This window comes from Coloeus monedula (genome assembly GCF_965178545.1).
Source record: "Coloeus monedula genome assembly, chromosome: 4".
In the NCBI taxonomy this organism is placed as follows: Eukaryota; Metazoa; Chordata; class Aves; order Passeriformes; family Corvidae; genus Coloeus; species Coloeus monedula.
In genome coordinates this window covers 46,270,240-46,294,808 of record NC_138784.1, presented here as the reverse complement: position 1 = coordinate 46,294,808, position 24,569 = coordinate 46,270,240, and the positions used below count along the sequence as shown (strand labels likewise).

Here is a 24,569-nt window from a genome sequence, read left to right as displayed (position 1 = left end):
ACATGTGCTTAGATTAAGTTCATGATGAGTCTCTGTTATTTTCAGCTCACATATGTACAGCGTTTCCTTTAGCATTCAGTGCCTTTCTGACAATCTTCTATCTTGAATCCTGGTGTGCTCTCAGAGCTGCCTTCCTGTTCCTTTTCTTGGCATTACTTTTTTGCAGTAAGACTGCTCCAAAAGGCTACTGGTGACTTTAGCTTCATGGTGTAGAGATCATCTGCAGAGATGAGAAATGAGCTGCACTGGTTAGATTAGTGGTATCTTCTCGTGCTCTTTCTGTTTTGCAGTCAAGTTTTAGGCACCCGTCAACTGATCCCAACTGCCCAAGTGAACGATATCTCCTCTACAGAGAATGGGCTCATCCGAAAAACATTTTCAAAATGCAACCCCTGGATTTCATCAGGTTGGTGTGAGTGGCACTGGACTAATGCAGGGAGAATGAGAAATATATATAAGAAGTCTGTTTTTGGGGATGTCAGAGAGACACAACTCACTTCTGTGGGAAGATACATATACCCTGATCAGCTCATGCACGGGAGCATAATTTGAGATTGGTTTCATGATAAGCTGATTTATAAAAAGGCAACCACTTAAAATTTTTCTTTGCAAGGCATGATCTCTTATCTTTTTCCTTTTTTCCCCCCATTTCTATCCTTTTACAAAAGCATGCAATACTACTGCAATCCCAAAGTTGAAACCAGAGGACTATTACAATATGGGTTGACATAAAATGTATGAAATGAAGAGCCATATGAAACAGAAATGAAAATTTACTTGCATTTCAGAAAAAAAAAAAAAAACAACCAAAAAAAAAAACCAAAAAACCCCCTTTTCTCCTCCACAGGAAATACTACGGAGAGAAAATTGGCATTTACTTTGCTTGGCTGGGCTTTTATACCAATATGCTGACTGTGGCTGCAGTTGTAGGAGTTGGCTGTTTTCTGTATGGATGCCTGACAAAGGACAACTGCACTTGGAGGTACCTGATCAGGCCTGGTTTGAATATCACATGCAATTTTGAACAGTCCTGTACAGAGGGGGATAGCACAGGGATTGCAAGACACTGCTTAATGAAGGAGGCACAATTAAAGGCCCTGAGAACAACTGCCATGGTGGATTTGAAGGCAAAGGCATAAAATATGAAATAAATAACAGATATCCATGGACCATTACAGTGATAGACATCCAGGAGTTTGCTATTTCATAATTTTGTTTTTATTTTGCACAAGGTTCACCATACCTAGTGTAGAAACACAAAGAAAAGAGTGACAATCAGAAGTCAATACAAATTGCCATAAGACATAATTTTAACTGTGGTAATCCTTAAACTAGATGCCCAAAGACCTTGATAATTTCTTTCCTCTAATTTGGGAGAATGTAGGAAGAGCAACAGCACAGGGGCCTTCAGCTGCATAGGATCTGTTGGAAGGCAAGGCATAGCCATGACACAGATTCTTTCATCAGAACACAACAAAATTCGATCATGGCAAAATGACCCTTGGAAAAAAAATGCTGGCATTGTGTCAAATGACCTACAGGCCATCCAGGTGTATACCCCCTCATGGAAGGGTGTTCATAATCCATGCTGAAGGGCTATTCCACAGCTCCACTCCTGTGCCCAATTTATACCCATTTAGCTTTTTGCCAGTATTATAATTTAGCTAAACAGCTCAGCTCCCTCCCTGGTGTTTACCCCGTGATGTACACACAGTAAGTAACGGCGTTACCTTGCAGCCTCCACCGTGCTGGGTTAGTGGGTATGAGATGGCAGCTCCTTTGCCACCTCGTAGGAGACAGATCTGCCATCCCATGAATCATAGTGGCAGCTCCCCTCTACACAATTTCCAATCTGATCCTGTTTAGAAGACCACAGGGACTGGGTAGCCCTTTGGGTTTTGCAGCTATTCCTTGTTCTGCTAGGCAGTGTTGCTCTTCCTTCTCCTTCAGACTTGCTACGATAACATGTGTGAGCATGCAACTGTGGGTTTCCTGCCGAAGACTGTGAGATCTTTTAAGAGCTGTTTTATTTTTGGTGTGGGCAGTTCTGAGAATTACCACCATGTACAAGGGATGGAAATTATTTTCCTTGTGTGTCATCCATTTTTGAGATGAGGACTATGAATGGAAACGGGGATGTATTGCCAGGGTGAGGGGTGGGGGTGGAATTCTTGAGTGCATATCACTGGTAAATTATTCCTTAATTCCCTGAGATTATTGCACTGTTCTCGTGTATGAAAAAGGACTGAAGAATTTAGTGTTGGTGAGTGACTGACTAGTTTTGTTTTTAGCCAAGAAGTATGTGATCCCAACATAGGAGGTAATATCATAATGTGCCCTCAGTGTGATAAAGTATGTACCTACTGGAACCTCACCATCACTTGTGAATCATCCAAGGTAACTACATTTACAGCCTGTAGAAATGCTTTTGAACTTTAGTTGCACTTTCTCTAGTACTTCATATAAAACACTGTTGGTCCTCCATTCATGTCCTGCAGAACTGCTAAAGATGTGCAAATAGTTGCTCCTTTTGATACAGTGACTCAACTTTGAAAAGTAAAAACAACATCATTAATTGCTCCAAACTGATCTAAGATGAAAAATTTAAATTTTTTTACTTCACATAGCTGCTGATATTTGATATGAGAATAAAATGTTATTTTAATTGAAAATTTGTTTCATTTGAGGGTACTTCTTCCTTCTGAGGGAAGGAAAGATTCAGTTAAAGCCTTGGTTCAGTAGCTCTGAATCAATTTTGCTAAGGAAACATTTAAAGCTTGTTTTGACATTTCTAATTTCTGCCTCCTCCCTGTTCAAAGAAGTTGTCTGGATCTATGCCTTGAATTTGATCCATGTTTCCAAGGAGAAGATGGGTACAAGGAGAGGCTGGTGTTGACTGTGACAGAAGCTGTGACACAGCCATGTCCTGTTGTCTGCTCTTTCTTCCTGTCAAAAGGAACCTCACCTTCTTTCCCCATTACCTTGTCTCACTAAGATAATGTTAGCCTTTTGTCATTACTCTCCATAGATTCAGTCCCAAAACTGTGCTTTTTCAGCTATTCATCAAAAACATTTTGCCCAGCTTTAATGTGTTGCATCAGCACACTTAAAGGGTAAAAGAAATAAGAATGCAGGGAAAAGGCTATGATGGGAAAAAAAATGGGTAAATAGTGACCACAGAGGTATTTCATCAGAATGTGGTTTTACTAACTAACTTGTTATCGTGCTTATGGGAACCAGATGTGTCCATGGCCTTTTAGTGGCTTTACTAAAAACCCATAATTCTGTACAGAGTTCCCAGACCAGAACCACTGTTTTTCCTCTTTGTATGCAATAGATGGAAGGATGTTTGATAGCAACCATTTTACTACCCCTCATACTGCATATATGGCTTTTATTCTTAATTCTGAACTTTGCATTTAATTTCCTTGATTTACTGGAGGGTGGTGTGCATGGACAGAAATTGAGGAAACACTATCCACATTAGTTGTTTATGAAACAACATAAAAACTGAAAATCAACATTTTCAGTAAGCAGCTTCTGTTCTGGGTCAGTGTAGAAGAATAAAAATGGTCGGTTATATTTTAAGACTTTTTTTCTTTTCCACTTTTCCAGAAACTCTGTATATTTGATAGCTTTGGAACACTGGTGTTTGCAGTATTTATGGGAATATGGGGTAAGTAAATTTCAGCAACTGTGGTTTGTTATCTAATTTTGGCCAAGCCTCCAGCATCAGCCAAGAAAACATGGATAAATTTGCACTGACTCAATTTTCTAGCACTTAGACATTCACTGGCAAGTAGTTCCATAGAAAACAAGCACATTCATGGGAACTTATTGTAAGAAAACAAACAATTGTAGACTTAAAAGTGGGTCTTCAGTATCTGTTCTGTTTCAATGACTTGAAGAAAAGTCTGAGGGAAGTGGTTGAGGCTGCCATGTGTTCATCCAGCAGGAGCCAGCCACATGCTTAAGAATATCTGTCAGAGAAGCTGGGGTTTTTTCCCAAAGACTTTTGGAGATGCTTGTGCTATTAACAGCTGTGTAACTGCACAAGGCAATTGAAAAATGGTAATTTGTTATGTTTCTCAGGAACTTTTTCCTCCAGTCTTTAAGAAGCTGATTGTAAAAAGTTTAATAGTTACAAGCACTAGATTTATCTTTTAGCAGAGAAAATGTATATGAAACCAGGATGTTTCCAACAGGTGAAAACACTTGGTGTTGTATTCAAGGGATTAGGCAAGGTTTATTTTCCTAGAAACAGTTTATTTTACTCATATTAACAGCTTTGTTAACTGGCTTTTATTGCAGTGTCTTATCCAGTAATTACAAAGTAAGTTCCATGTTAGGTCTGTATACCGGGTGCTATAGAGAATGTGACTCATGTAGTATTTTGAATTCATATATAGGCTGACAAGAATGCAAAATTTGCTTTCTTTGTAAAACACATTGTATTTTTATTTCCCTATGACAACCTAAAGTGCTTCAAAATAGCTCTTGCTGTAAAGAAATGTAAGATGAAATGTATAATTTCAAGAAGTTTTCTCTCAAAACATATGCTAGCATCAAAAGATCGGCAGGGGATTCACTAAATTAAAACTTATTAGAAGTTTGATACTAATGTAATCTTCTCCTATCATCTCAAGAGTTAATTTATTGGCAATTTGGTTTTTAATTAAAATTGTTCTTCCTGTTTTGAAGAATGGTTCCAGGAGCAATAATTACAAAGTTAAGTTTCATGGTTATAGAGATGGCTGCAAGGTCTATTAGTATTCTTGTTGTAAATCCACTATATAAAGAGGTGAATTATATTACAGAAATTCAACCAAAATTGTACTGAATCCAAATGACCCATGGTCCTGGTGTAATTCCAGCTGTAATTTTCATCTTGCTCTATTACTTTTTTAGACCTCCTGGTCCAAAACAATTAAAATAATATTAGACTTTTAGATATATTATTGCATCATTATCATCAATACACTTCTAATAAGTTCTTATTTTTTTGTGTGTATTCCCTTCAAAAATCTTAAAGCACTATGAAACACCAGGGAATTTGGCCTCAGGAGTTAGTCCTTTTTATACATTAATGCTCTGCCAATTCTCCCTTTGATGGTAAAACTAGATTGGCAAAGGTCATGAACAAGAGGCAGCTTCCACTTCACTTGATGCCATCCCTGGGTCCCCTTCCTGAGCAAGATCAGTGAAACCAAGAAATGCTCTCCAATGGAGGCACTTCTTTTCAGGCCTTGGTGACACAGCTTCAGAGGCAGAATACCTGGGCCATCCTGAAGGGTAGTGTTGGGAGACACACAAAAGGGGACACCATTCAATATGAGGTGAAATGACTGCTTTGATCTCTGATTCTGAAATGTCATTTGTTTCCACTTGTTGAAACAATCTTGCTTCAAAATAAAAGGAAAATGGCAAACCCAGCAGAAGTGCCTTTCCTGCTCTGAAAGACACCACTTGGCTAATAGGGGGCTGGGAGAGATGTACCTGTGTTATGTGCCCTTCTGTCACAGTTAGCACGTGAGGCTATCATCATAGAAGCAGCCCCTGCACTTCTGGGCTCTCCAGCAGCAGCTGAATTTGCAGCTGGAACAAATTAGTATAGCCTGTAGACTCCTGTGATTTGGGTTGGGCAGCAATTAGAGGTTTATTGAAGGCTAACGTCCTCGCTCTGCAGGAGAAAGCAGATGAGACCCTCTGGTCTGCTGCTTGCAATGGCCTTGCTGCTTCTAAGCATGAGGGAGTGGACAAGTGCTTGTGAAAGGCCCCTGAATAATCAGGGGAGCAGGGGTTTCTGAGGTTTTGCGTGTGTGCAGATGCCAAGGACATCTCACATGGAGTTTCCTGGGTTTTAAATGTTTCAGTTTGGGATTTTTCAACCACACCTGATTTTTGAGATAACCTTTAATGTTTGAACTTGTAACTGCATGCTGTTGAGGTTTCATCATTCAGAATGAGGGGCCAAACTAGTAAAAAAAACCCCAATTTTAGGGTTAATTGCTCCCAGACAATGAGAGCAATGAGAGTGCAGTGATTGGATACTACTCCTCCTGGAAACAGTGCTGCAGAGCCACCCCACTCATTTAATCTGAGACTACACTGTCTTCAATAACGAAGCATCCAGGTGTGCCAGGGAGCATGGTACTGACACCCAGCATCCTGAGCTCCTCCCAACCTTCCCATCTGGGTTTGTCATTGCCCCTGCTGCCAGATCTGCCTGCATAATGTCTTGGGATAAGGTAATGAGTTTGGCTGGATTCACGTTTCATCATTACCACTTAGGCATCTGTGGACCTGATCCTTCAGTGCTTCCAGCTGTAGGAGCACAGTCCAGGGAAACAGCTGGCCCAGCCCAGGGAGTTTCTAAGCTTCATGCCATACAAAAAGGGCTGCAGTTTCTTCAGGTTTGTGCTAGCAGAGGAGGAAAGACAGCTGTATTTAAGCAGCTTTACCTGAACAATCATTGTTTTTGTAATCTACAAATTGATAACTTGTCTACATAAAAACTGCAGCGTAAATGAGCATGAGTTCTTCCTTGTGACAATTTTTGGCATACTAAGTTTTGTTTTTCTAGAAGTCCTGCACTTTCCAGTATTTTATCTTCACCTATCCAAACAGCTTAGTTTCTTAAGCATCCCATGATAAACTTTTTCAAAGCGGTCTGTAATATGAAATCCAAAGTGCTCATTTCTTGGCCTTAGACAGAAAGCAAATATATAAATAAATTACATACATTCTTTAGCATGTGGTTACAACATAATTTACCTCATGTTTCTCATATTAAAGTACATATATCTCCAAAGGCATAATTGCATAAAGGAGTAGATCCAGTTGTTTTCACCATTGCATTGGCCAATAAATGCTTTATTCCATGCCTGTGAAAAGCTGTATGGAATACTGAGCCGTCTGTTATAGCCAAGAGGAGTCAAGCAGTATCCAATACTCATGTGGTATTGCTCATTTTGTCTATCGTTCAAATAGTTACATTTTTTTTGGAGTTTTGGAAGCGACGGCAGGCTGAACTGGAGTATGAATGGGACACAGTTGAGTACTTAGAGCAAGAAGAGCAAGTTCGCCCAGAATACGAAGCTCGTTGCACTCACACAGTGATGAATGAAATCACACAGGTAAGGAATATTTTGATAACTGGTGATGGTTACTGCTATAGACTGCTGTGAGCAGATACTATCAAAATGGTGAATCTGGGCTGGAGCTTTATAAGTCAGCAGTGCCTCAAGTTGATAAACTGCCCTGAAAACAGTGAATTTATAAAGTACACATGGAAGGAGAGGGAATTTTTACCTAACTGCAAGCACTTTAAAGTAGTTGCCTGTTTGAGGACCTTGTGCTGCTGAGGTTCCTATGTCTTAAATAAACAGAAGTAGGCATTGTTCCCAGCTTAGAAGAAAAAGGCTACTTTATTAAATCCCCTGAGAAATTATTAAATGTTGCTTCCAGAGGCCAAGATCACAGAGCATTTGCTGTCTTTTCCTAGGAATGCATCAGGTAAAAGGTGAATAGAATGTTACATGATTATATATGATGCCACAAATGTCTTTTTAACCAAAGATGTTTCTGTTTGAAATTGTATAAATAGCTATTGTTGCTAAGTGCATATGGATGCAACTATGATTAATAACAACAAACTTGCAGAGACAAGGATAAACCTCATTTCAACAAAATAGGATTCATATTTCTGGGGATTTATTTTAGATTTCTGTTTTTTATACATTTGAGTAGCTTTATCTTCAGTGGCTTACTCAAGTTCAGTTTCACTTTTTATTATTCTCTGTCAATATGTTACTCTGTCTTTTATCTAATCATTTGCACTGCTTTCACATTCCATCCACGTTATACTAATGTTTATTAGAGGGCACTTGAAAAGTTTCAAAATTAACTGCCATAGTTGACACTATCCTATATAGATCTTCTTTTTATATCTTGTACTATCAAAAACTCATCCTGTTTAAAAGCTTATAAATGTATGCCACCTTGAACATATAAAGTCATAGCTAGAAAGTTCCTTTAAGACAGTTCAAAGAATGAAGAATATGCTAAAATATTTTATCTGATCTGCAGAAATTCTTTAAAGACTCAGTGAATTTTAACAGCACCACACTGAGGCAAGCATTTTCTTTGGGGAACACATCCCACTGTTCCTATGTAATACATTGAGAAATACAGAAATCGAGGACCAAAATTTTAATGCCTGCTAAATTTAGTCACTGACGTTTGAAAGATAATGACCTTGGATGCAATGATCAGCCAAGAAGGATGGGTCCATTTAAAAGGACTATGCACCCTGTCATGGCTGAAGTCAGTAAGAGCTGAGGACCCCCTACCTCTATGGAAGTCATTTTTATCTTTGAAGGGGCAGTAAAAAAAAGACACCTGTAATCTGGCTAGACTTCTGAAATCATGAATAAATGTTGAGTTTCCAGGGAACAAAACAAGGTGCTTTTTTCCTTTTTTTCTGCCCTCAATATCATAAACAGTTTAATTGGAGCACACAAAAAAATATGAAAGAAGATTGGGTGCATCCTTGATCTGTTTCTTAATCTTTTACAGGAAGAAGAACATGTGCCATATACTGCATGGGGGAAGTGCGTACGGATGACTTTCTGTACAAGTGCCATCTTCTTCTGGGTAAAGTTCTTCTCTTGTTCTTTCCCCTCATAAATTCACTTTTCTAGTAAGTGTCTAAAAAATGATCCTCCTGAACTGAACAAGAAATGACAATGGAACCGGTTCAGTTGGATTTCCATCTCATGCATAAATCAAGCCCAAAAGGTACAGACCCACATGGAGAAGGTAGCTGTAGTCACCCAACACTCATTAGCACACAGTACCAAAATATCCTGTGGTTGTGGCTTCTGAGTTATGCTTGTGAAGGTGGTCCATTGGTTTTTCCCTCATTATTTTAGGACAAACGTCTTTGCTTTTAGGGGGACAATAAGGGGAAGACTGGTTTATATGCTGTCCTCCCTGCTAGTTTCTGTCTGATTTGTTCCGGCTGTGTTCTTCCATATTGTGTCTCACAGTCCATGACCTCTTTCAGGTTTTGTGTTTCACTTAACAGAGCAAAGCTGGGTGCTCTTTAATCTTCTAGAGCTGCTACTTTAATTAAAACTAAACCTTGAAAGCAGTCCAGTCAACCATGACGCAATGAGCAGGCCCAGAGAGATTACCTTGAAAAGCTCTGTATTTTAGCATGCTGCATGTCCTCCTTATCTGTAGCACAAATAGTAGCTGGAAAAGACCTCATTCTAGGTGATAGGATGCAGATAGGAGATAGAGTGGTGTCTGGCAGCCCAGGAGAGCCTCAGCATTGACACATTTGAAACACAAAGGAAAGAATACTGACTTGCAGTTGGATTTAAATAGACTGGACTTCATATTGGAGGGAAGAGATTTGTTCTGGGTCTGTCACTTGTGTTACTGCACAGTTATTGTGTGCAGGGTCAGGGGAGGTAGTTCATGGCAGTTTGCTGAGATAGTGGTAAAAAGATACACAGCCTGTGGACCTTAACTGAATAATAGCTAGAGAACTAGCAAGAAGTAAAAGCAGGAAGAGAAGCAGAAAGAGGAGATGGCAAGCAAGACAGGATACATGGGTCATTACTGTAACTCCTGCAGACTACATGGCTTAAAATTTTCTATTCCTTTGAGGGGTCTGTAGTCTGTAACAGTACCATGTGGAAGAGAAGGTGCAGCCCCCTCCATAATCAACGTAGACTTGATAGTACATCTGCCATCCTGCCAGTTGTCCAATACGAAGAATTTTCTCTTGTCACATGCCTCAAGGTGTAAGATTTCATTACACATCTCATTATATTGGCTCACATCAGTACAAACCTTGTTATTAGTCATAAAACAGACCATCTCTTTTCTTTCCTGCAGATTTACTATGCTACATGAAAAAAGGCTTCTTTTATGGATTCTCTATTTATTGCCTTGTATCTTATTTGATCATCCTCTTGCAATGGAATGACAGGCACAAAGTTGCTTTCCTTTTACCTATCATAAAAAGTGTATTGAACTCACTTTTTCCCTAAAGCCAGTGGTTGAACATAAACATCTTTCTTGCCTTCCCTTGGCAGATCCTTTTGATTATTGCTTCAGTTGTTGGAATCATTGTCTACAGGCTCTCAGTTTTCCTGGTGTTCTCTGCAACGTTGTCACAGCACATCAGCGGAACGGAGGCAATCCGCAAGTACCTGACTCCACAGACGGCCACGTCAGTAACCGCTTCGCTCATCAGCTTTGTTGTCATTATGATTCTCAACATCATCTATGAAAAAGTGGCAATCCTGATCACTGACTTCGGTATGCTGCTTCTGTACCTCAGATAGAAACGTGCAGTAAAATAGCTAGAAAAATTGGCATTTATATGTATAGTAGGTATTACAATAAATGAACACCTGTACCACATCTTTCAGAATTTTCCCACCAAATCACACAATACCACCTAGAAATTTTCCAATATAGATTTTCGCTCTTTGCCTGAAAAGTCCTTACCTAGGCAGCATGAAAGATCAATTGTTTACAGTTTTGTGCTTGTGAAACAGACAAAGCAAATAAAATTACTACAACAACTAAGCTTTATGAAAACAGATCAGTAAGTCATAACACATTCAATTACACTAGCTTTTGTCTATGGGGAAAATAGCTATTTTCTTGTAAATAAGGGAACTAAGGTCACCATTCCAAAGCTACATACTACTCTGATGTTGTTAAACAGTTAAACAGTCACAAATAATATTGTTCTCTATATCCAGGCCATCAACATTAAAGTAGCTATTTTACTTTAAATGCATGAAGTAGTGTGGTGTTTTCATTTAGTACTGTTTCATCAGTTCAAAGTGTTGCATTTGCATCTTTCCCGAGTCTGCTGGATTTGGGTTCTTTTTTTTCCCAAGTCATCAGAATTTTTGCTTCTTCTCTTTCTTTATTGTCAGTGAACAACTTCTTTCCTTTTTACAATCCATACAGTTTTAGAATGATGTAATGGATAGAGTATACATGGGGATTACATGCAATCTAAATGATTATGCTCTCAGTCATATTAAGGAATATGGGGCATACAGATACTTTGCAGCCGTGGCTCTAGAACAGCTTGTAGGTTACTTGTAGATTGGGTTGGGTTGGGGTTCTTTAAATGTATTTACTTTTCTTTCACTGCAGAACTTCCAAGGACACAGACCGATTATGAAAACAGTCTGACCACAAAGATGTTCTTGTTCCAGTTTGTTAACTACTATTCTTCATGCTTCTACATAGCCTTCTTTAAGGGTAAATTTGTAGGTCACCCTGGAAGTCCAGTTTATTGGCTAGGAAAGTATCGCAATGAAGAGGTAAGAATGCGTAATGTATAACTAGTCCAGGTAATCTGCTGCAGTTAGGAGTGTATAAAGCAAAACATAGTTGTACATATTTAGGGTTTTTAAAGTGACTGCCCCCCAAGCTAATTGCCTCCTCACTAACCTCTAGCATAAAAGAACATGGCACAGCACTGGTCGGGCTTAGAAATGTGTTACACATACCCAGAAAAGTGTATTTTTCCATGGTCCTACAATCTGTGAATGGGCACACAGGAAGGAAAGAGTATCAGTAGACACATTCCTATTCTGCTGGATGACCCTCACCTGGTGATAGCACAGAGCTGCCTGGCTTCACCTGGTATCACACTCTTCCGCTGGTGTTCTGTCAACTTACCAAATGTGAATATATACGGCCTGGAATTGGCTTTTGTATACCCTACTGGAAAGGTTTCCCTAGACAGTCTTCTTGGATTGCTTTCAGTTATTGATAATATTATTATAATAAACCAGGAATGAATTATTTTAAACTCTTCATTCATGCCTGAAAAGTTACCCAACTTCAAAAAATTTTCCTTTCTCTCCCAACCTTCAGTGTGATCCAGGTGGATGTCTCCTTGAGCTCACAACCCAGCTTGCTATCATAGTAGGAGGGAAAGCTATCTGGAACAACGTTCAAGAAGTGCTTCTTCCGTAAGTTCAAACTATTAAGTAATCTGCTCTTCCATATTTGAAAAATACTGTTTTGCTTGATGCCTTCAGGCACTTGGTCACTGAGTTTAGTAAGTGCACATTGTATTCTGAAAGAATAAGACTTGTCCTCAGGGTCCTTTTTAGACAGTTTGGATATTTTGGTCTGGTAGTCTGGGCTCCTGTCTCTGTTGTTTTAACTGATTTTAATTCTAATCAGAAATTTTTCCTTCCTCTGCAAGTCAAACTCGATGTGTTTCAGGTTGAATATTTAAAACTGAGGTAATAGGAGCTCTGAGAATATTAAACTGAAGATTTGCTTAATATTGATTGGAATGATTTGTTGTTATACATTGGGCTTTTAAAAATCATGTAAAAGTTACTGATTTAACTCATTTAGTAAGTATAAATCACTATGATTCTGATATATAGCCCCTTTACACTCTCATTTATGGTTTGTAAATAACCACTTTTAGGATAAGGCAACAAAAGGAAGGAAGAAAGTTTTGAGTCATTCAGAAATAAATAAATCCATTGTTTAAAGCTGTTATGGCAGAAATATCAATTTTTTTTTTTTTTCATTTACTGAACTTTTTAGGTTCTTTTACCAATGTTAGTGTTCTTTTTCTCCCTGCCTGATAGCTTGGTCAAGAATTTAATTGGAAGATACTCTGCAGCTGCTAGATCAGAAAAAGTTGTTCCACGTTGGGAACATGACTACCACCTCCAGCCCATTGGAAAACTTGGACTATTTTATGAGTATCTTGAAATGGGTAAGTAACAGTTTAGTCTGGATTCACTACCACTGCTGGATACAGACATATTCTAAAGAAAATCTTCATACAAGCTATGCTTAATAAGGTGGACAGAGGAGACATTAATGTTTTCTGAGACAAGTTTTGATGAGCCATTACAGATGGTTTTACAAGCTTTTATTAAGCAGCCAAGCCTTAATCAAGTTCATAACTAGGAAACAGCATGTGGTTGTACAAGGAGGAATACTGCTGCTTCCTTGCCTAATCCTGTGACAAATGCATTCAGAAGGCAAACCACTGTCATGTTCTGGTGTTGCAAAGCAGGGCCCTGTGTCAGACTGCTCTTCTGGAGGTCTGCAGTCACCAGGACTCGTTGCTGGTAACTTGGGAGCTGGAAGACCATGGCTGGTTTGTTGCCACCATCCAGTTTGTGATGGCACTGCCAAGTGTACTTAAGGCAGTACCCAGACACCAATAAGATGATTGCTGGTTTGGGCCTTCCAGTTCAGTACAGAGACAGATAGTTATGAGATTTCCAGGTCTTCATGATAAAGACATCAGAAAGAAATGGATATTTGAATACCCAGAATAGTTCCTCTTGGTGTATTGTGACTTGTAATATTTTTCTGTCCCCTTCACTTAGCAGGTTTTACCAGTACTGTTGTGCTACTATTTTCTCATCCAGAAGATTCACTAGGATCCCAGCTACTCTTTCTTGTTTCTCCCACCTGAATTTGGAGTATATAAACTATGCATGCCTACACTTGCTTATCTCCAGTAAGCGAAAGCCTCATTGATGTACGTAACCTCTCCCTTCCACAGTTATACAGTTTGGCTTTGTGACTCTGTTTGTGGCGTCCTTCCCCCTGGCTCCTCTTCTGGCTCTTATTAACAACCTGTTGGAAATCCGGTTGGATGCATGGAAGCTGACAACCCAATTCAGGCGCATGGTTCCACAGAAGGCACAAGACATCGGCGCCTGGCAACCCATACTGCAGGGCATAGCCATTCTGGCCGTGGTCACCAACGTAAGTACGGTGCCAACAACTGCAAAAGATAAAATGCCTTCCCTGCAGGTACCAGGAATGCTGTGTGTGGCAATGCAACTTAAATGATCCTTAAGGCACATCTTCTTAAAGCAGAAATTCAGCTTCTTTCTTGTGTACTTAAAAATACAATGTGTGCTCAAAATTGCAGATCAGAATGAATTCTCTGAGAATTTGGACACTAATCTGTTCTTCAGTTGTTCTTAAAATTTTTATGTACACAATAAAGAAGCTGAATTTTAAGAGAGTTTCTTTAAAATATTTAAGAAAAAATTCTGATGAATATACTTCTAACAATGAAATTCAGACCTTTCACACTTTTTGTATCAATTCGCCAAGATTTTATTTGTAGTCTGCATTGTGGGAAGAAAAATAAGCCATTGGTATTTATCACTGTGGATTATTTGATTACTTGTTCTTAGACAGTAGCTAGTATGTATTAACTTACAGAAAATTCTCACTGTTGGCCTTTCTTAAAGGAGCTATGACCATTGGTTTCTTCCACAGGGACAATAACACTCCATGGGGAATAACCTTTTTCAAAAAGATTGCTGTTTTCTTCTGTTATCAGGGAGATCCAAATATGTTATGCTATTGGATAACTGCTTTTCCTGGTCAATCCAGCTGGATCTTGTAATACCAATATGAAATTAGAAGTTGTATATATCTATATCTTAGGATTACTTTAAAATATCGTACCTTATCACAGTTCTCACGGTATTCAGGTCAGAGCTAAAGTGGCTTAGGTGACCTTACCTTGACTGGGCCATGTGCAGGCTTCTGTTACGAATGTGTTCGTGCCCTGCTTTCCGCAGCTGATGTCGCTGTGCAAACAGGGCATCAGACGCTCACCTCCATGGGGCTGTCACGTTCAAACAGCCCTGCTGCATATGTTGTGAGGACCTCAAAGAGATTGGTATTTATTGCTAATGAAGTGCAGGCTGCAAAACCATGTGCTTAAGCAAATGCTAGAAGCTGTTTTCTTCCTTTAAGTATGTTTCTTTTCTTGTTTGACATCCAGGAACTGATCCAAGTCATCAGTCTTTCCTTTACCAACCCTGCCTTGATTTTGCACAGAAAGTGTTTCTTCTCTCCTACATGACTTATTACAGCTGATTATACTTGGGTAGTAGTGTATCATCTTCTCCTTCATGCATCTTCGCCTTCATGCATGTTACCTTTGTAACAGCTCCTGGTGACTTGCAAGCAAATTTTGCACAAAGCTACCAGTTTTGGGAGTTGCCGTGAGGCACTGGACTTGCTATTGCATCTGTTGTTGATTTGAAGACTGATTTTAATTAGTTATGGTATAAATGGAAAACTGTGTGCAGTAAAGCTTGGGAAGCAAAGAATGTGCTGTTTGTTTGTAGTTCTCCAGTGCAATACTCTGAAATGCAGCCCATAATTCAAGGGGAAAAAAGTTTTTCCTTTGAGAGGATGCCGTAGGATTAGCTCTCGTATTTCTGTCCTTGAAGCTCTCCAGAGCACATCTGGAGATCATTCTGAGAGAGGGAGGAGTGAGACAGGGTTCAGATTTAGGATGATGAGAGACCTGGGGCCTTGCAAAAAAGATTCAGTAAGATCAAGTATTAAGCTGTGTAAATACCATATTCCAGCATCTTTCTAATACAAAGAAGCAGCATCAAACTCATTTGGTCCAAAGGGAGAAGGAATGTTTTTGCCTTACTGTTAAGCTGATATTAATTCATTTATGGTCTGACTAGATGAGCTAATGAACAGAAAGAAAATTTATTTAACAAAAATTTCCTATGTTTGTAATTCAGACTATAAATACTCTACTTGTACTCTACTTTTAACTCTACTTCAGAGTTAAAAACAGAGTAATTTAGCTGTGAGGTCGTCTCCCTGCAACTGCAAGACACAGTAATATATACTTCTTGTCAGTCAAAAACACCCACTCAGCATGTAAATATAAACAACACATAATTTTCACTTCATTTCACACTGGCATGTAATGCTTAAAAACAGTATTTAAAAGTGCATGCCAACTACATTTGATTTAAGCCAAAGTGCAGTACAAGAAAAACACCTTAGCCTTGAAATTTTTCAATGAGTTTATTTTAGACTTGGGATGCCTCCCTTTCATTTCTCATCAGCCAAAGTTTCTCTCAACTGAACTCACTTGCAACAATATTCTGGAGAACTAAATACAGAGCTTGGACCACAGTCTCAAAATGATTGTTTCTGCAACTTTTATCTTAACTACAGTTTAGCTTCTCAGGTCCTTCAAAGAAAGCCAACTCAAAAGGTAAGACAGTAGGATAGCACTCATCATTTGGCAGTGGTGCTACTCGAGGTAGGATGGGTCTGGCCCCCTTTTCAACTCCTTGCTCTTTCCCTTCACTGTCTTTTCCCCTCAATGCTGTCTCTTGCATTGTGCCAGCACCAGCACTTTATAAACACATGATGAATCAGACCAGGGAAAGCATCCAGTGGTGATTCCCAGTCAGATGAGCATTGTCATCTGATCTGCTGCATGGGGCCAGGAATGCCCAAGCCAGCGAAGAGCACAAGTCAATGGCTAGAGACAGAGGCAGGAGGTTGTTTTAGCTAGCACTGCCACCAAAGCATTCTTCAAGGAACTTTGTAGAAGACGTATCCACTTATTTTTTCACCTTTCTCCTCTCTCCCCTTCCCTTTTTCTACAACTGTTACAAATACCTCCTCAGGTTGGGACTGGCTGGCTGGGAACGGTGCACAAAAATAGAAAATTTTTGTCCCATGTCATGAAAATAAGGAAATACAGACTTTGTGAATTGCAGACAGGCATGATGGAGAATAAAATACAGATATTAACTAGCTTTTATGCTCCTCTGTTACCCATTACTGCTTGACTTTGCCCCTAACTCTGTCCCATGCTTTTCCTGTAGTTTTTTTCTGCCTCTTTTATACATCTCTGCCTAAATCTCCCTCCCCCTGATCCCATCAGATCCCTACTTCACACCTTTCTCCTCCATGTCTTTGCCCTGGTTCTTCCCATCCATGTTGTCAAGCATGTATTTTTATCCTGGCATGGGACAAAACACTTGTCTTTCAGTCCTGGAGTACAGCTGGTCACTCCTTCCCAGGTGCTGGGCACCAGAGACGCCTGTTGTCATGAGTTGGCTGGGCAGCCTCTTGCTAAGTACTGAGCTGCAGATCTTGCCAATGGAAAGTCTTCCTCACAGGGGAACCTTTTGAACTTGCAGTAGCAGAGGAGGAAATTAGATTAAACATAGTTAACCTTTCCTCCAGAATAGGATGTTTTGGGAAGTTCATGAGTTTAGAAAAGACTTCCCACAAAAAACCCACAGATCAAATTTCCTAGCCAGTTTGTGACTAGCAGACTGAGTAGGGCAGGGACTCTCTTAGGAGCAAGATAAAAACAAATGGTCACGTCATGTAAAACAGCACTATGCAGCTGCTACTAAAAAAAATTATCTTGGCATCAAGAGCAGTTTCCACATGTACTACGCTATAGTAGGAGGCAACAAGCACCAAGATGAATTTGGGCTGGCTAGCACCTCAGAAAGGGTGGGATGTTTCTAGGATCAGAGATGGATCAGTTATATATCTAATTTATTTAATTCATTTACTCAAGCATTGGGGAACATGGTGAAATTTAATTTTCTGTTACTGAAGAACTTTTCTGTTGTTTCCATTAGTTTCATCAGGCAGAATTTCTTTAAGAATCTTGTAAGTACTCATAAGAAGCACATTTGCTGATGTCCTCTGCATGCACATGAAAAAAGTGTTTTATAGTATAACTGTTTTGAGGCATTCAGCAGAGCTAGCATAATTTAGAAACTGTACAGAGTGCACATGCCAGAAAGGGATGGTTTTGTGCCCATGAGAGACTACATGCTCATTTACAGAATGAACCACCACTGACGGGAAAAGCACGTATTTTCTATTTTTAGCTCGCACGCTAACTTTTGAGATGATAAGTATATGGCAAAGGAATGCATATTAAAGCTTATTTCTTTAATGCTGCTCTGCTTTTTTGTCTTCTCTTTCTGAAACACAGGCTATGATCATTGCTTTTACATCTGACATGATTCCTCGTTTGGTTTATTACTGGTCCTTTTCAGTCCCTCCTTATGGGAGCCACAGCAGTCACACTATGAAAGGGTATATAAACAGCACACTTTCTGTCTTCAATATATCAGACTTCAAGAATGCAAGCAAGCCATTTTCCCCTTGGTTCGGGACCCACACGACATGCAGGCAAGTGTTAAATAAGCATTTGTCATTTCCAATTACAAAAATAATGGGGTTTGTATCTAAGTCATCTAATTCAGTTAACAAAATGCAGTAAGAAACATTAAAGCAGAGGAAGAGCCAGCTTATTTTGAATGGCAGAATGGAGTGGAAGTATTCACCCATAAGTTTGTGCTACTCAGAAAATTCTTATTTTAATTTGGTTTTCTCCCAGCTGATAAAATAAAACACCTTGAAGTTTTTGTAAGTAATTCTCAATAAAGAGGCAAAAATAGGACATTTCAGCCAAATATGGCTTATTTTGCAGATAGATTTTACCCATCACAGTAGTTCCCCGAGCTAACTGTTCCTGGACACATTAAGCAGGGCCATGTCGTGCTCCATCCTCTGGCCACAGTGCCGTACTGCAGAGATGCCAGGGACCAGCTCCTGACTTCCCTACTTTGCTTTCAGATACCGGGATCTCCGCTACCCTCCTGGTCATCAGCACCAGTATGAGCACAACATATACTACTGGCATGTCATTGCAGCCAAGCTGGCTTTCATCATTGTCATGGAGGTCAGTGTATGGGGGTTTGAGCATTGCTTATTTAGTCTCTTCCCTCCATGCAGAAAATCCTTCAGAGACATTCAGTCCAGGCACAGCTATCAGAGCTGGTGATGTGTGCTAGCATGAGCAAGAACTTGGGAGATGTAAATTAAGAGTAGCAACATTAGAAAAATAATTCCCTGAAATCATGACCTCAGGTGAGGATTGGCCCACATACCTGCAGCTGAGGATTGCCCCAATGTGTCTGCAGCTTCTTTTCTCAAGAACTGTAGAATCAGAAATAGAATGCACGTACTTAGAAGAAGTCTGTGCACAGCATCCTGAATGCATATACATGATATATATACGTAATACATGTACATAATATGTGTACAATACGTGGCAGAGTGAAGTCTATAAAGACAGTCACTGTAAGAGGTGAGTCTGTAGATGATCATCAGAAAGCAATTGCTCCTTCTTCTGCAGCTACAGCCTGGGCTTATGAAAGATGGGAGTCAGTCCAAGATGGAGAGAGGGAAATATTGGGTATTATTTAATTATAAAATGTACTTAGGGCCTGATCCAGAGACTACTGAAGTCATCAGAAACATGCAACTGGTTAGAGCAGAATTCCTGTAGCAGGGAAAAGTAATTGCCCCAGAGTCATTTGAACAAACCTAAAAAATCTTACAGGAAACCGTAACCAGTGTTTCCATGTGGGAGGGAAGCACAGTGTACCAGGGTTTCCCAAAGCAGGCAGAGAAGTCCTTGCTCAAATCAGGATTGGAAAATCAGAAACTCTTGTTTATTGGATAATTATTCAGTCTTACTGTCTTTTTAAAATCCTTTTCTACCCGTTAGATACTGAGAGTGAATCAGCTCAGAGTCTTAAGACAAAAAAGTGACACTTCATTTATAATTGTAATTATGTCCTGTTCATCCTGACTGAAATTGTTTCATTTTCACCTTTCCCAGCACGTCATATACTTTGTGAAGTTTATTATTTCATATGTAATTCCGGATGTATCACAAAAGACCAAGAGCAAGGTCAAACGGGAGAAGTACCTCACACAGAAACTCTTACATGAGAATGATCTCAAAGGTGTGAAAAAAAACATGGGTAAGATAGCCGAAAAAATTATCAAAGGAGCAGACAGCACTTTCCGACCTAAAGAGGAATAAGTACTTTTTCATATGGAATAACAGTACTACCTATAATTAGTAGCCAACTAATACCTGTCCAGATATTACCAATTTTGGATTTACTAAACATTGTTTCTGGCAACTCTTACATACTCATTTACCAGTTTCCCTTGGACAAACACAACCACTGCAACTCAGATAAGAGTTACCATTTTTTAAAATAGTTTTTTAGAACATTAAAAAAAAAAAAAAAAGAAGGTGAAAATTACTTATCCTCTTAAGAAGATGCAGATAAATTCCCAAACACCAAGTCTGCTTTCTACTTTTTTTAGGCATCAGCTATTAGATAACTAGTGTGACTTGAATAAAACCTTAAGAACAAGAATGATTTGCTGTAAGAATATCATCGCATCTAATGAAGGAGTTTTGATTGCTTGCTAATGCAAACCCTTGCTATAAAATGAAGAGGAAAAGCCAAAACATGAAGGAAAAAGAAAGAAAATGCAACTCAAAATCCCATTGTTAAGCCATTGGAATTGACATACTAAGCACAGTTGTTTGCTACTCTGAATTAGCTATGCATACTGAGACTTAAATGGATAACAAGATATCTCAAATAATCATGGATCACAAGAAGCAACAGGACTGTAAGCCCATCCTGTTCATCAATCTCTGTGTAAACAGGAGAATTGCTTTTGAAATCAATGCATACAAACTGACCTTACAGCACTCCAAGTGAGTAGAAAACTCAGGCATTTTATCTTTCCCCAGTCAATGTACTTTCATTAGTTCACTTGCCCATTCTGAGCTAAATGCTCATAGCCTTGAAGGTCTCCTACCTGTAAAAGCAATAAGTGTTAAAAGTCTTTTCACATACTAAATCGATATTTGTGGAGGGCTGTCTTTTGCATTTCTCTCACACCAGAATGTGCTCTTCCCTGAAGTTTTGACGTAGAACAAACGTGCAGCTGAACATTTTGATACAACATTGCATGATAAAGTGAATTCTGACAAGACTACGAATCTATTGAAACCGGAGATTGGAATAAACCATATAATAGGCCTTAACTATGATATGAAGCTTTAAATAACAATGAAGGATGTCAGAGGTGTGGAGGCATGTGCTACAGCCATCAGTCATCTTCAAATCAGGCTGCAGATCTGCTTGCTTATTTTGGCTCCAGCTGCAAACTGAAAATTAGGGAATTACAAATTAGGCATGTATGTGGAGGGCTACTTTGTGCCTGAAGCACTGATATTCCAGATTATTAACTTACTTTCTCTTTTAACAGTTTTAATGGACCAGTTTTTATAAATCATGAAAACAAAAACCTTTTTAAAAAAGCAAAAGTATGCCTATACTCTATAAACCAGGTGATTACTTTATGTTTGTAATTTTGTACTCCTCTTAAATGCAATAGATATGCAGAATTTTTAGGCATATTATTCATATAGCTTTTTACATATGAAGTCCATTTACAGAAACTAAATAGCATTTAGAAGATGTATTTTATCCAGTCAATAATCAGAAGGAATTAAACCTATGAATTTTGCAGCAAAATTTCCAAATACTGAGTGCTGTGTAACACAAGCCTGTCTTTTGAAGCAAATCCTACAGAACCCTAAAATCATTCAGATTGGAAAAGACCTTTAAGATCATCAAGTCCAGCCCTTAAAGCAACATTGCCAATTCCACAACTAGACCATGCTCCTGTGTGCCACATCTACACGTCTTTTAAATACCACTCTCTGGGCCCAGCCAGCCAGTTTTTCATCCAGCGAACAGTAGGTCCGCCCAAGCCTTGAGCAGATCAGCACCCGTTTGGCCCCAGAGACTTGTGAGTGTCCAAGTGGTGTAGCAGGTCACTGACCATTTCCCCTCGGATTATGAGGGCTTCATTCTGCTCCCTGCCCCTGTCTCCCAGCTCAGGGGGCTGGGTACTCAGAGAACACCTGCTCTTACTCCTGAAGACTGAGGCAAAGAAGGCATTGAGTACCTCAGCCTTTTCCTCAGCCTCTGTGATTCCCACCACATCCAAAAAAGGATCAAGAGTCTCCTTAGCCCTCCTTTTGTCGCTGATATGTTTATAGAAACATTATTATTGTCTTTTACAGCAGTAGCTAGATTAGGTTCTAGCTGGGCTTTGGGCCTTCTAATTTTCTCCCTGCATAACCTCGCAGCATTAGTCTTTCTGCCCCTTCTTCCAAAGGTCATCAACTCTCCTTTTTTTTCCTAAGTTCCAGGCAAAGCTCTCTGTTCAGCCAGGCTGGTCTTCTCTTCTTTTGACATTTCCAGGGATGGAGACTCCACAACCTCTCTGGGCCACCCGTGCCAGTGCTCAGTCACCCTCACAGTGAAAGTGTTTCAGTTTGTGCCCACTGCCTCTGGTCCTGTCACTGCATAATATACCAAACTTTCAGTTAAAACAAAGCTTTGTCCAAAAAACTGTTCCAAGGAACAATTTTAGTGAAGTACTTGGGATTTCCCTGTGCAAAATGAGTTGGGTTATAAAGGACAGTCAGCTCCTTTCATGCCTGGAGTTTTGATTTTAGCTTTCAACTGGACCTTTCTCATTTGCAGTTGTGTTCAGATGAGAGATGCCATTTTTATTCCCTCATCAGTGATGACAGCACCAGTGTGCCTTAAATACCTTTCCAGGTGTGGTATTAGAGGTGTTGAGGCAGGTAAGGAGGCATTCTGTGATAAAGGGGGAAAAATGCAGCACAAAATGTACCATTTCAGGTAATTATTTGGTCTTAGGGAAGCTCTTTGAGAGTTAAAGAGACTAACTAGCAAACAAAGGGATTGTCATACTGTGAGCAGTGGCAGAGCTTAAGGCTGATTTTCAGGAGTGCCTGGTCTTTTGCTCCTTGTTTGATATCTGGGGACTCTCCAAGTTGTTTCTTCCTAAATCAGTTGGCACTGTTTCCTAAAGGGGGAGTTAGCCCTCAGTGTCATAAAGAGTTTATATTCCTGCCTTTAAAATAACAATTAAAAACCTGCTACATCAGCAAATCCTGTGTGTCTATGGCTTGGGCTCCTCCCATAATAAAATCCTAATCAGCCCTAAGTGTGTTTCTACGTAACCTTTTTTTGTTCAGATGACAAATGTGCTTTTGAAACTGGTCTTCCACTTGTCTCCATTTTCTGGGCGGTGCTTCCCATCACAGACTGGTCTGGGCGCACTTGGACTGAGTTCTTTTTGGTTTGGACTGAGTTCTTTTTGGTTTGACTGACCCAGAAGGCAGCTTTTAGATAGGCCCCTAATGGTCGCTGGCAGGCACTTAGTCCACAGAGCTGAAACCAGAGCTAGGCTGAAGAGAGTGGTGAGCTCTGCATGGGCATCACCTAGCCAACACTAACTTTTTGCTCTAGTGACCTGCTTCTGAAATGCTCCTTGCTAATGTAGCTGTAACATCTCATTTCAGAAGACATTCTATCAGGAATCCAATTCAGTTTGCCATGTGCACAGTGTTATTCACAGCAGAGTTCTGAATCAGAGAAGGAAGAGGGAAACCAAGACAGTGCCTAATAATTGCATTTTAATAGTTTGATTTAAGCTGTGTAATTTCTGTAGCCTCTACCTCCAACTGCTGAAATGTACTCTGCTTGCATGCAGGAAGCTCTGCAGAGGCATAAGAACAAAATGCTGGGGGGCAGTTGCCAACATACGAGTATTTGTAATTTTTTTTTTTTTTTTTTTAGGCTAGGTCACTTTAATTAAAGATCTGCTTGAAGGGAAAATTAGCATTTGTTTAAACTCTGAATCCATTTTACCTTTTTTTTACACTTGATATGTATGCCAGGCTCCTATTTCGTACAGATCTGTTGAAGTCAGGGTGAATTTGGACCGGTGACCATTTCATTGTCTTAACAAGTACCATAAATTATAGACTATCACCACTGTTTTAGACTCTGTGTATATCAATAAAATTCAGAATGTAAGAGCATATTTTTTGTATTTTTTCTAAGAATGTTTGCTATTAGTTTCTGAATATTAAGATTTCTTTATATTTATTGTCATTAAATAAAATCTATTTTAAAATAACAATACACCGGATGTTGATTAGTGTTTTTTGGTTTTCCTTGAATGATACTGCTGCTGCCAAATGCTACATTTAAATTATTATGGTGTCATCCCTGTCTAATTTCCGTATTCATCCTCTCTTTCAATCTTATTCCATTAAACTGTTACTAGTGCTGAAATTTATCTCCTGTGTTTTTATGCATCCTCTAGATGGAAGCCATTCCTTTCAACACCAGGTCGATGACAAGGACCATTATATTCTCATACAAATGAACAGTTTAGGTCTTTATAACTCTTCACTCCTGTCATGATAAACCCTGTGTTGTGTTTCAGAGTCATCATTTGTTTCTTCATCTGGATCGAGTCTGGGATGCTCCCACCTCCAGGCAGTCCACTCTGTCTCTCCCTGCCATCCAGCCATCTGTTCTCTTCTGCTTCTGCTCTGGCTCTTGCTCTCTGCTTCAAGGAAATCCTTTTCTAAGACTTAGAGAACAGAAAGGTTAGAGAGTAATTTTAAATAGAGACCTTCTTCGCACTGTGATGTGTTGGTTTTATTTCACATAGGGATTCCCAGGATCTGCTTTCAGATGCTTTATGATAGTTGTAAAGCAGAAGTACTACCACTTCTAACATGTTTTCTGCTGACTACGGGCTGTGTGTCTCACAGATGCCAGTACCCACTGCCACTGCCACTCTTTCTTTGATTTGGCTTTGTCGGAGCAAGAACAGAAGAAACTTTAGAATAAAGCATAATAAGGATTATTGTTCTACAAGCAGAAAGATATAGTATCATCATAGCCCAAATCCATATGAGGATTGTGTGGTATTTG

General features: G+C 39.5%; 1 protein-coding gene across 1 annotated transcript in view; it reads left to right on the top strand.

Moving 5' to 3' along the window:
• ANO6 (anoctamin 6) overlaps nt 1-19,750 on the top strand; it is a gene marked incomplete at both ends in the record, with an annotated part of 66,550 nt that extends 46,800 nt beyond the window's left edge. The window contains 14 exons of the mRNA XM_082280794.1: nt 291-406; nt 848-982; nt 2,292-2,397; nt 3,616-3,676; nt 6,991-7,136; nt 8,578-8,655; nt 10,110-10,335; nt 11,194-11,363; nt 11,923-12,020; nt 12,660-12,790; nt 13,595-13,800; nt 17,846-18,045; nt 18,493-18,598; nt 19,544-19,750. Coding sequence (XP_082136920.1) covers nt 291-406; nt 848-982; nt 2,292-2,397; nt 3,616-3,676; nt 6,991-7,136; nt 8,578-8,655; nt 10,110-10,335; nt 11,194-11,363; nt 11,923-12,020; nt 12,660-12,790; nt 13,595-13,800; nt 17,846-18,045; nt 18,493-18,598; nt 19,544-19,750 — 1,986 coding nt within the window. The remainder of the gene's footprint in view (nt 1-290; nt 407-847; nt 983-2,291; nt 2,398-3,615; nt 3,677-6,990; nt 7,137-8,577; nt 8,656-10,109; nt 10,336-11,193; nt 11,364-11,922; nt 12,021-12,659; nt 12,791-13,594; nt 13,801-17,845; nt 18,046-18,492; nt 18,599-19,543) is intronic.
• Between the last annotated feature and the right edge of the window lie 4,819 nt (nt 19,751-24,569).